The sequence below is a fragment of the Rhinolophus ferrumequinum genome, chromosome 7 (genome assembly GCF_004115265.2).
Source record: "Rhinolophus ferrumequinum isolate MPI-CBG mRhiFer1 chromosome 7, mRhiFer1_v1.p, whole genome shotgun sequence".
Taxonomy (NCBI): domain Eukaryota; kingdom Metazoa; phylum Chordata; class Mammalia; order Chiroptera; family Rhinolophidae; genus Rhinolophus; species Rhinolophus ferrumequinum.
This window is the reverse complement of record NC_046290.1, coordinates 33,666,439-33,678,544: the sequence shown is the minus strand read 5'-3', so window position 1 is coordinate 33,678,544 and position 12,106 is coordinate 33,666,439. Positions and strand designations below refer to the sequence as shown.

General features: G+C 39.2%; 1 protein-coding gene across 6 annotated transcripts in view; it reads left to right on the top strand.

Moving 5' to 3' along the window:
* Positions 1 to 211: 211 nt before the first annotated feature.
* The window catches only part of ARL15 (ADP ribosylation factor like GTPase 15), a 379,903-nt gene continuing 368,008 nt past the window's right edge, over positions 212 to 12,106 (top strand). For 5 of the 6 annotated variants that reach the window (XM_033111059.1, XM_033111063.1, XM_033111062.1 and 2 more), the window contains exon 1: positions 212 to 353. In XM_033111059.1, the coding sequence (XP_032966950.1) occupies positions 306 to 353 (48 nt within the window). In that variant the 5' untranslated portion in view covers positions 212 to 305. The remainder of the gene's footprint in view (positions 354 to 12,106) is intronic. The other variant, XM_033111061.1, reaches the window with a different exon arrangement.

Here is a 12,106-nt window from a genome sequence, read left to right as displayed (position 1 = left end):
CTGCGCCGCCCCAGCTCCCGCCCCTCCGCCCTCTTCACAGGAACCAGGGCCCTCGACGCTCCCGCGCTTCTCTCCTGCCACCCGCAGTGGCCTGCATTTTATAGGCGCCACAGCCAATAAGCGCTCTCCTTTTCTTCTGCCCGCCCTCCCGGCCAATCGCCGCTCCCCTTGTGTAATCTTCGGCTACTCGGCTGCTCTCGGCTATATTCGTCGTTGCTGGCTTTTTCAGGGACTGCTCGCTCGCAGCCAGAGACGCTGCTTTTTTTTCCGGGTTCGGAGCCGTTCCGGATGCTTTAGGCTGCCGGATGACTGATCTCCAGATAACTGAGGCGTTTCTGTACATGGATTATCTGGTAGGTGTGGGGAGGGGGTGGCGTGTCGCCTCTCGGACCCCGATGTGCCTACTGTCCCCCGCCTGGAGGAACAGCCTTTTTGCTTTCTTTCTTTGGGATAGGATGCCTTGGGGTTCTTTCTCCCGCAGCCGGCTCTAGAACTGTGCGGGGGATTCGGAGGGGCGGGCGGAAGGGGTGGTAGAGCTGACAGGTAAAGGTGCAAGCCGGATCAGCCTCCCTGCGGGGCGAGGGGCTGGCTGGGGCTGCGGGAGAGATGGGGCCGCGGCGGCCGGGCGTCCCCTGCCCGCGATCGACTTCTTTGCTTCCCCCTGTGCTCCCCGCAAAGCACTTTCTTTCTGGGGAAGCAGGAGTTTTCCGCTCTCCCTTTAGCAGAACTCCAGGTACTATTAAAGAGCCATAACCAGAATGGCTCACTAAGTGCCCGGCAGCCCCGGTCATTTGGTTGTTATTAGATCTCTAAAGCTATGACCTCGGTCGCGGCGAGGTTTTAAAAGCACATTACCATAAAGTACACGGGACTAAACTGCATCGCAGCCTGGCCAGAACAGGACTGGGTAGGGGCAGGTATTGCCCCACCGTTACGGTCGTGGTTGCATGCCTCGTTTACCATGTGCATGCATTGGATACCAGTTAGTTGCATGTTTAGGCCAGGCTTGTGCTGAGAAGTTTAGATGGAAAAAGTGTCAGCACAATGTTGGGACTGAACATTATTTTAAAAATAGACGTGTGTGTGTGTAATTATGCAAGCACCTTGTATTGTTCCAGAAAGAATATATTCTTGCAGAAAGTATATATTCCCCCAGAGCTGCATGTTTGTGTTCAAGGGGATCCTGATTTGACATTGGTTCCTTTCGATCCTATGCAATGACCAGGTTTACCTTGTTAGCCGGAACCGCTATTGCCATACATATTAAAGATGGTTCAAAACATTACCCTCCTGTCATCTTGCCCGACACATTCAGGCGGTTTTCGACTGTAGATTGGCCTGGCAGAGATTTTCCAGTGCCTTCTAGGAATTACACTTAACGCTGTATTAAGAAAGATTGAATGCTTTCATGATCAAGAGACGCTGGACAAGGAGTAGTTTGTCATGTTATCTTGTATTTGGGCTTTTTACATGAAGGAAATGTTTCTCCTAAAGCTTCAAGGTTTGATGATTGTGTGGGGAAGGGTGCTGATTGCAGTTAATACATGACCTTGTGAATGGAGCGGAGTAAAAAATTCTGAGTTCAAATTGTTTTGTTGTTCATTTGCTGATGTCAGTAACTTCCTCTATCTTTGGTGATAAAGGGACATTATCCACCCACACCTGGAGCCAGTTAAGGGATTATCTGATTGTGTGTTTTAAAATGCAGAGTGCTTTGTAGGTTAAGAGGGTTACCAAACATTTTTCAAAGATTATTTTCTAAATTAAATAACTGATTATTTTGTAGCTTGTCTTATAAATACAGTACTATGGATTTTCTTACAGTAGCCCATATTAAAGCCAAAGTTTGTTGAGGATAATTGCCAAGTAGGAAAGGGTAGCATTACCTGTACTATTGAAAACTAATTTTGGATACTTAAGTAGTGCCTAAAAAGGAGTCAGGTAGTTCTGATCATTTTATTACAGTATTTTCTTTATTTACTGAATGAGTTTTAAATTTACAAATTGCATTATAAAGCTGTCTTTGAGGTGCCAAACCCACTAAAGCATTTAGTGAGAAAAAAAATTGAAAACTCAGATTAATTTCTAGATGGAGAGTCTAAGGGTGGGTGGGTGAATGTGTGTGGGACTTTAGGCTACCTTAAAAGCAGATAAATTTCTTTGTTAATTTACTAACAGTTTTGTGTCAAAATCAGTGGGCCTCAAATTTGACATGGCCTTTTTGTTTTTATATCTATCCCTCCCTGTCGCCCTATTGCGTTGGTATAAAAAAAATCATTATTTGGTCACTTTAACTATACTCTTAAATAATTCACATGTGCAGTGAAACAGCCCCATAAAAATCATTGACTAGTCTTTTGAGGTGAGGAAAAAAAATCTTAAAGGAAATAAATCAGTTTTTGTGTGTGCCAAGTATCCCCTGTGACAAGATTTGAAATCCTTGAACATTAAGTTCAGTTTTTTACTGAAACTGGACTGAAAAAACACACACACAAAACCTCTTGAGGTTGTCTTTTGTGTTTACTTTTTGCTTATCTACTCGCAGAGAAAATGGTATGCCACACATCATTCCTTCCTTCTTGCCTGTCAGATTGACTTGTTTTCTTATACATAATCTTTATATGGTGTTTATTAAAAACCTGTTTCTGAAAAATGAAAGTCACTTTTGTTGACTGTATTTGGGGTCTTATTTTTAAAACAAATCAATTCCTAAGTTATTTTTACTTGCCTTCCAGAAAAAAAAAAATGTTCCTTTCATTCTGAGTTTGACTCTCAGATTTTGCTGAGCTTGTGGACTAGAGTAAGCACCCTGTCCATGAACTTGATAAGAATAATGGTGTGCCATCTTTCCTTCATTTTTCCTTTTAACAGGTGTTAGACTTAGTTGTTGTTGTTGGAAGCTGGAAGAGGAAGCTTTGTGTGTGTATGTATTGTCCATTGTTCTTTGGACTGGATGTCATCACTTAATCTTTGTTATTTGGAGGAGAATAGAAAGGAAGAGAAATGAGAGAAAGGTAGAGGTGCTATTTTTAACAGCTTTTAATAGGATTGTGGCATTAAAACAAATGATGAAGCCCTGATTTTAGAACTTGCTGTTGATTTCCTAATGGAAAAGAAATATTCTCAATGAGAGGTGACAGATAAGTTGAGGGACAGGGATAGTGCCTTAATATTTAAGGTAGGGTTTTTATTGATTTCAGTTCAGGGAGATAATGATAATTTGCTGATGCTAAATAATTATATGTATCACCCAGTGCCCAGTATTTATTTGTTGAGTTGAAGCAATTTGAGACAGAAGGAGCAATTCTACTTTTCTCACCAGCTTCTAAACTGAAACAAGATAAAATCTGTTTGGATTAGGTGTTTTGTTCTGGGGAATGCAGAATGTATCTTTTACTACTCTTCAGTTTCAGATTATCAAGATATAATTTGTTTAGCCTGGGTGGCAATGTAAATATAAAATCTCGATTTTCCAATTGATAAGGGACTCTACCTAGGAGGCCACACACCGTTCCCCCATTTTCATGGTGGACTTTAAAGGCTATGTTCACACCTGTCAGGTCTATGGGTAAAGATTTTGCTGCTATTCCAACAGGCAGTACCAACATGTTACTCTCTCTTCTGACAGGTAGAACTAGTGAGACAATGTGCAGAGATTTTAGAACATGCTCTAAAATAGTCAAATTATAATGAGCGAGAAAAAACATGTCTACCAGTTTTTCCTGGGAGGTTGGACGAGATCCACTTCTAGATTCTTTTCAGTTTAAAGTTTTCTTTTTGCCCTGACTCATATATGTTGATTAGTCTGGATTTCACTTGTTTCTCCCCCACCCCATCAAAACAATAGCAGTAAGATGTGTTATGGTTTGTGTAATGCCTATAATGATTAAATGAGATAATGGAGGGAAAGTAATTTATAAATAGCACATTGCTTTTCAGATGTAAGATGTTAATGTAATGTGATTACGTTGCTGATAGTATTCTTATGTCTCCTGTGGAATTACGATTACGGCTCAGTGGTATTGCGCTACCTTTTAAACCAGTCTCAGTATACGGAAAGATTTGGAGTGGTAATAAGCAAGCAGGAAGTCATAGACTGTAGGGGATTGCTTAATATCTATAAAAATAAAACCACAGTCTGATATTTTCATTAATCCACTCAACAAATATTTATGGAACCCCCATTTTGCATGGTCCTGCGTATCAGTGGGGATGAGCCCCCAGCTGGGATCCCCTGGGCTGTAGGACTGGCAGGCATGTGGCTCTACAGGAACCTGTGGCAGGACAGGTTGGATGAGGCACATAGGGAGGAGGCACCTTGGCTTCTGATGTGCTCCTTGGCTTTCTGGTGGATTTCTGTCTTATTTTACAGGTGTTTATTGTGAACTAAAATGCAAACTTAGACTTGAAAATATGACCACTAAAATTGTTTGATTAGTCTTGGATGCTACTTGTCAACTGATGATCATTGCATTTGTATATTGCGTTTGGGATTTAATAAAGCCAGGGTTCTAGATTTCTCCCTTGTGTGGATCGGTGGCCTAGTTTCTTGGTCATAGATGGTACCTGCCATTATAAAAATGTATGTGTCAGTGGGGAAGATCAGGGGAGAAAAGGTAGGATGGATCAGCATAAATCCTTCATTTGCAGGATAAAAGCCAACCAAAGCAGCCAAGAACAGCAAGGCATGATGGTACTACAAAGGACAGAGCCCACAGGTACTAAGACGTTGTAAATGAGCTCATTTGAAAGGATGAAAGAAAGCACACTTGTGATTTTATGTGCTGTTCAGTTATCTCAAAAGTGTGCTGTTTTCAACTCTGACTATGAACATTACAAGTTGTATGTTCTGACTTTGGTCAAACTAACTATAAAGTAACAATATAGGCCAAACATTTTTTAGTCTTAACTGCAACTGGATTAGACTGTCACATAGATATTCTTTATTAATAAATCATAAGATGAAAATAATGTGAACACAATAAACAGATCTACTATCTAGAGGTGTCATAGCAAAAAAGTTTTAAGAACATCTATACTAGGGCGGCCGAATGGCTCAGTTGGTTAGAGCACGAGCTCTGAATAACCGCGCTACCGGCTAGATTCCCACATGGGCCAGTGAGCTGCGCCCTCCACAACTAGAATGAAGTCAATTAGCTGCCGATGAGCTTCCAGAGGGGCGGCCGGATGGCTCAGTTGGTTAGAGCACGAGGTCTCAACAACAAGGTTGCCTGTTAAATTCCCGCATGGGATGGTGGGCTGCGCTTCCTGCAACTAAGGATTGAAAACAGCGAGTGGACTTGGAGCTGAGCTGCGCCCTCCACAACTAGATGGAAGGACAATGACTTAGAGCTGATGGGCCCTGGAGAAACACACTGTCCCCCAGTATTCCCCAGTAAAATTTATTAAAAAAAAAAAAAAACATTCATACTATTAGGCAAGAACTTTGGTTAAAGCCATTAGCTCTGGTTCTCTAACTTCCATTCCCCTAGTCTTGTAGCGTGAGTCCTAAGAGAGGACACATGGGGGCATGATTCATGCTCTCTAGGAGCTTGCATTCTGAAGGATGCCTAAGCCTGTGTTTGCTGGGGGTACAGGGGAGTTATGAGGGTCAATCAGTTAACATTTATTGAGCAATTATTGTGTGCCAGACAATGTTGTAAGTGCTTTCCACATGTAATGGTGTTAAACCAAAGCTCAGAGATGTTGGGCCTTTTCCCCAAGATCACACAGCTATCATCAGGTAACAGCTACGACTGTGGCCCCAGAGCCCTCCCTCTTCATTGCCTTCCTTCCAGTTTGGTGTTAAAGCTGTTTGAATGCAGTTGAAATTTTTACAATGTGTTTCATGTAAATACGACGCTGCTTCTGAAGCAAAGGGTAGAGAAATCAGGGATCCTAACTAAGCAGGCTGACGGGTGTTCCCACGTCTCAAGGATGACTGTTCAGGAGAAGGCTGGATAGAAAACCTGTGTTGTCCTGAGCTTCCCACCCCATCGTGTCCTGAGTCTGGTCACTAAGCTGACCTTCAGCATCTAATGTTTCATCAAGTGACCGCAAGTGGGTTTCCAGGCAACTTGGTTACTCAGACCCTAGTGTCACTTGAGGGGCACAATCCTGCTTGCCACAAGCACCAGTTTTCTTTTGAAGCAGTCAGTTTATTTGAAGTCTGCTGTACGCCTGTATCAAGAGCTGCCTGGGAAGTGGGGCTGTCCCCAACAGACACTCGGCTCCAAGTTGCCTTTTGCTTCTGGATTTCAGCTGGGCAAAGTCCCCTGATGACATTAACGATGGAGGGCTTGTTTCAGAGATAGACTGGGAAGAAGGAAAGATTTTTAGGGAAGGTCTGGTAACTGCATTGTAGACAATAAAACAGGACTTTCCCCTAATACTTCTCATTAACTGTGAAAATGGTGGGCTTTTATTTTGGAGTGTGCAGCCCCCTTTTGATATGCTGTGGCCCCTCCCCTGGCTTTTCCTCCAATGCTTCTGGTGTTTGGGTGAATCTAAAAAGGCCAGTTCTGGTTGACCTTCGTTGCTGAGTGTCTGCAAAGTGTTTGAGCACATTTACTTCTAGCAGGGCTGGCTACATGGGCACCTGACTTTGAGGGCCTATGTTTGCTCTAATGCTCTGCAGTTGCCATCTTGATATGTTTAATATTGGGCACTTAGCAAATGTTTTCATTTTGCACTGGGCCACACAAATTAGGTAGCTGGTCTGACTTCTAGTTCTAAAGTCACGGCATGGGGATAGCCCTCAAATGACCTCAGGGCAGTGTCATTCTCTTAGTCTGTAACCTGCACCAGTACAGGGTCTCTGGCCATGTTGATTGTCATTTTATCAGAATCAAGTCTGGTGCCTGGTAAATAGGGAACTATGTACTAAGTCCAGTGCAAAGTGTTAATTTATATCATCCAATTTAATCCTCCCAATAGTTCGCTTAACCAGATGCTACAGATTTACTGATTTAGAAAAGAGGGAACTTGAAGCTCTGTGAGGTGGAGTATTGGCCGGGGTCATGTAACCAGTGGAGGGTCAGGGCCCAGGAATGAGCCCAGCTTGGCGGGCTCCAAGCCCATGCTCGTACGCATTATTTAGTACTGCCTGAATAGAGGATGAGTGAGAGGGGTCACATGAATCACAGATACAATGCTGGAAATTGCGGGGCCACTGGATTGCTGCTGTCACCTGGTTACCTGGGAGAAGCCCTGCTGGGAACTCAGTGACAGCCCACCTTCGGCTGGGGAAACCAAGAGGGTTTGTCCCTTCAGTGAGAGAGTTTGCTCACTGATTTTGCTTTCATTTGGTTACCCAGCCTCTCCTTCACTCTTTTGCATCAACTTTATGTTTTGCTCTTTGGCTCAAGGCCAAACACACCTACATGATTTTGATAGTAACTAACCATTTGAAAACTTGGATTTGCAGGACAATCTCATTTATCAGGTTCCTTTGTACCCAGATTTGCTGGGAACTGTTCTGACCTCTGGACTGCTTCTCTCAGGATTGAGGACTTACTATCTCCACCTCTCCTTTAGAGGGATTCCTGTGGGTTCTTTTTTCAAGAGGATACCGTTGCCCCAAAAATAAGACCTAGCCGGACAATCCACTCTAATGCGTCTTTTGGAGCAAAAATTAATATAAGACCCGGTCTTACTAAGACCCGGTCTTACTATAAGACCGGGTCTTATATTGATTTTTGCTCCAAAAGACGCATTAGAGTGGATTGTCCGGCTAGGATAAGACCGGGTCTTATATTAATTTTTGCTCCAAAAGACGCATTAGAGCGGATTGTCCGGCTAGGTCTTATTTTCAGAGAAACACGGTAGCTGTTTCTCTAGCCTCTCACTAGATGACAGTCTGGAGCCATCCCAGGACGTTTGACAGAAGGACTGTATCTGTTCCTCCTTATCAATCTGCACATGGAGTCAGGAGCTAAAACGGAATATAACTCAGTAAAGTTTTATTTTTAATAAATACAAGTATTCTGATTTTACGCATTCAGAAAAGTACAGAAAAGAATGAAAATACTTCTATGTACCTAAATCCCTGATTGAACAGTTGTTAACATTGTGCCATTTTAACTTCAAAACTCTGGTGCTCTTTAAAAAAAAAAAAGAAAAAGAAACTTTAAGGCTACAGCTAAAGCCTGATGCTCCCCCATGCTTTTTTCCTCCACCTTCCTTAGTGGTAATGACTGTCCTGCAGTGAGTAGGTATCATTCTCATGTACTTTTTTTGCATTTTTATTATATTTGCATATATGGATAAACAGTATATAGTACTGTTTTGTGTGTGTTAACAATTTTAGAGGAATTATAGCATACACCCTTATCTTTTTGAAACTTGTTTTATTTCTCTAATTTTTTGAGAATAATAAATGTTGCTGTATGTATTAGTAGATACTTATTTTATATGTCTAGTTTGGATATTACCATTTCTGGTTTCACATGTACAGATCTTATTTGGATTTTATGATGAGCTCATGGAAGAGAATAGATGTTTGTTTTGAGGCAGGGTTTTGGATGTGTGTTTATTTGTTCTTAGTACTATATGACAACTCAAATTATTAAATGAAATTTTATAATATGCATTTCAATTTTATGATTCATCAATTTGTTCTACAGTTTACAACAAGTCTTTTGTCATCATATTAACACATATTTACATGTGCATACATACACATATAAAGGACTGAGATTATTTTGGTAACATGTTTATTATTAAAGTAAAAGCTTAGTGAAGGAAATTTGGAAAGCTCAGCAAAGCACAATGGAAAAAAATATTTATCTGTAATCTAGCCACCCACAGAGAACGGTTGACATTTATCAACTCACCATCATAATAAGATACAGTTTTATAACCTTCTTTTTATACTTATGAACATTTAAATTTTAACAAATTCTCTTCTGCAACACTAATTTTCTGCATTATATATACTGGTAAGTCATGATTTTCTTAACTAATTGTTGAATATTTTATGTTTGCTCCAATTTGGGCTGTTATAAATAACACTGCAGTGAACATTTCATATAGACACTTTTGGATATTGTAGGATAGTGTATTATAAGGAGCAGTAGTTCTATGCTACTTTAAGGAGACTTATTACGAAAAGGGGTTCCAGTGCCAAGAAAATTTGGAAACTGAGTCAAACAAAGTTAAACAAGTTTCTTTACTATACAGCCTTTAATATGCATATGTACATGGTGAATCTCTAAAAGGGAGACTATTACATTCAGTGTTTTAAACCTTTGGAGTATTTTTGCTTTATGATCAAGTTCTAGAAGTAGATTTGTAGGGTCAAAAAGTACCTACCTGCATTTTAAAGCTCTTGATATTGATTAAATAAGTTAATCTTTGTAATGCACTTAGAACAGTTCCTGGATAGAATCAGGCACTATTAATGTCAAAGTTATGTAATACTAAAGTTGGTGATAATGGTAACTAATATTTATTGTGAATTTAGTCTATTGTGCGAGGAAGTGCTTAATATGCATTTACCATTTGTTTTGTTCTTTCAACAACCCTCTGAGAGGTGTAGAAGCTATTATAATTATTCCTGTTTTATGGTTGAGGAAATGGGGGTTCAGGAAGAACTGAGTAATCACAACTGCCCCAGTTGTTAGAAGGGTTGGTGACTCGTTCGTAATCTTAATCTATTTGTATTTTTATTATTGCAATAGAGAAGAAAAAGAACTTTGATTCCCAGGTATTCCACTTAATATATAATTTGTTTCCCAAATCTCAGTCCCTAGAAAAATGGAAAAATCTGGAGAGTGTTGCAAAGTAATTGTAAATTTAATTTAAACTTAAAACATTTGAGATTATCTTTCCAACTTTTGTGACTATTAGAATATAGGCTATTCTGAAATGGTAGTGAAAGTTTCTCTCTCTCTCTCAAAATGTCATTACGTGACAGAATAAAAAGATGACAATCCTGTATCAACCTTCAAGTTTGTATGTATGTGTATTGTATGTATGTATGTATGAATGTATGTGTGTATTTAAAATGTACTTATTTCTAAAACCCCAAATACTGGGGATCTGGTCTAAGACAAATCATCCTGAACCACAGTTTTCTCATTTGCAAAATTCAGATAGCATTAGAGCCTCTGTGCTGGTTAGCACTAATAAAAACATAATCAGTAAATTGTGAAGTGCTTTTTAAAATCATAAAATCACATGATAATTTCTGTGGTGATTTGTGTGAGAGTCTGTATGACTCAAAATAATGGCATGAACAGAAGAGGGTTAGTGTAGAGAAAGTGAGTCTCTCTTTTTTGCACATGCTTTCTCTCTCTGTGTATGTCCTTAAATTTTTCCCTGTCTTGTCAGTGTCACTTCAGGGATTTTTTTACTCTCCCTAAATGACAGTGTACAATATTTGTGAAATAATTTAACTAAACATTATGTAGGAACACATTCTTTTTTGTACGTTTTAAGAGCTGGTCATTGAAATGTCCCTGGCCTTGGACAAAACATGTGTTTTGGTCTGTTCTGCAGTTTACCCATATTGGGATTTTTAGTCCCAAGAAGAATGTTAAAGTTAATTTTTACTATTACTTTAATTTTTATTTCCTCCTTGCTTCCTGATCTGATTCAGAGATTTTTTTAAGGTGGCAATTATGACTAATAAGTGATCTGTGAATCTTACTTACAAAAAACCTGTAACAGGTTTTTTTCTGAGGGTTGAATGAAATAATGTATATACCTTACACACTAGATGAACATAAAGTGTTACATAAAGCTAATGCGCACCCATCACTTTTTATCTAAGTCAAATTTTTATTCACCGAAATAAATTGTCTTTTTAAAAATTGAGATACAGTTTATATACAGTAATGTGCACAAGTCTTAAAGGTTCAGTTGATGAATTTATATGTACCTGTATTTTGTCACCACCCTCAGATGAAGATGGAAAACATTTCTGGTACTCCAGAAGAGTCTCTTGTGTCCCTTTCCAGGCAGTACTGATATAGATTAGTTTTGTCTGATTTTGAACTTCATATGAATGGAATTACAAATCTATATTTTGTGTGTTGCTTCATTCATTCAACATGTCCCTGTAATTCATCCACATTGTTGCGTTAAAGCAGTAGTTTGTTCTTTTCTGTTGCAATGTATATTGTATGAATACACCACTACCAATCTACCCATTCTATTGTTGCTAGGCATTTAGACTGTTTTCCAGTTTGGGGATTTATGGAATACAGCTGCTACAAACATTCTTGTACATGTTTTTGGTGGGGAAAAAGACGCAACTCATTTCTTCGGTGGAAAGGAATTTCAGGTTCATAGGATATGTGTATGTTTGGGCTCACTAGATACTGCCAAACATTATTCCAAAGTGGTTGTACCCATTAGACTTCTACCAGTATGTAAGAGAGTTCTGGTTATTTCATATTCTCACCAATGCTTTTTATGTTGTCAGTGCTTTTATTTAGCAATTCTGATGGATGTGTACTCCAAAGAAATTTAAAGTTGCCCAGGGCTACTTCCAGATGTCCAGGCTTGAGAACAATATAATGCAAGAGGATTATAAGGCAGGTTATTTATATATTTTTATATATATATATATATATATATATATATATATATATATATATATATATATATATTTTTTTTTTTTTTTTAATTTGGAGAAATTACTTGACCATATTCCAAAATTCTTACATTGTTCAGTTGTATGATTCATTTGAAAATTCTGACATGCTGAAGTACCATGGAGTCAATTGACTTGAATGTGTTGCTGGCTTTGCCACCAATTAAGTGTGGCAGCTTGGGCAAACCAGTCAATGTCATTGACTTAGTTTCTTCATCTATAAGAAAAGATGGGATTAATTAGATAATTTCAATTGTTTCTTTCAAAATTTTTCTGTCATCTTCCTTCCTAAAGTAGCTATCTTTCTTTCCAATTCTATGATTTAAGTGATCATAAAGTTGCCTTCATTTATCATTCATTCACTCACACAACTCTAATTTTTTTTATAATCCTTTTATGTTCTGGTGCTGTCTTGGTCAGTAGGAATATACAAGTGAATAAGACATTGGCCTTCCCTCAAGGAATGTATGCTCCTGTGGGGATGAAAAATAAGCAATTATATTTTGG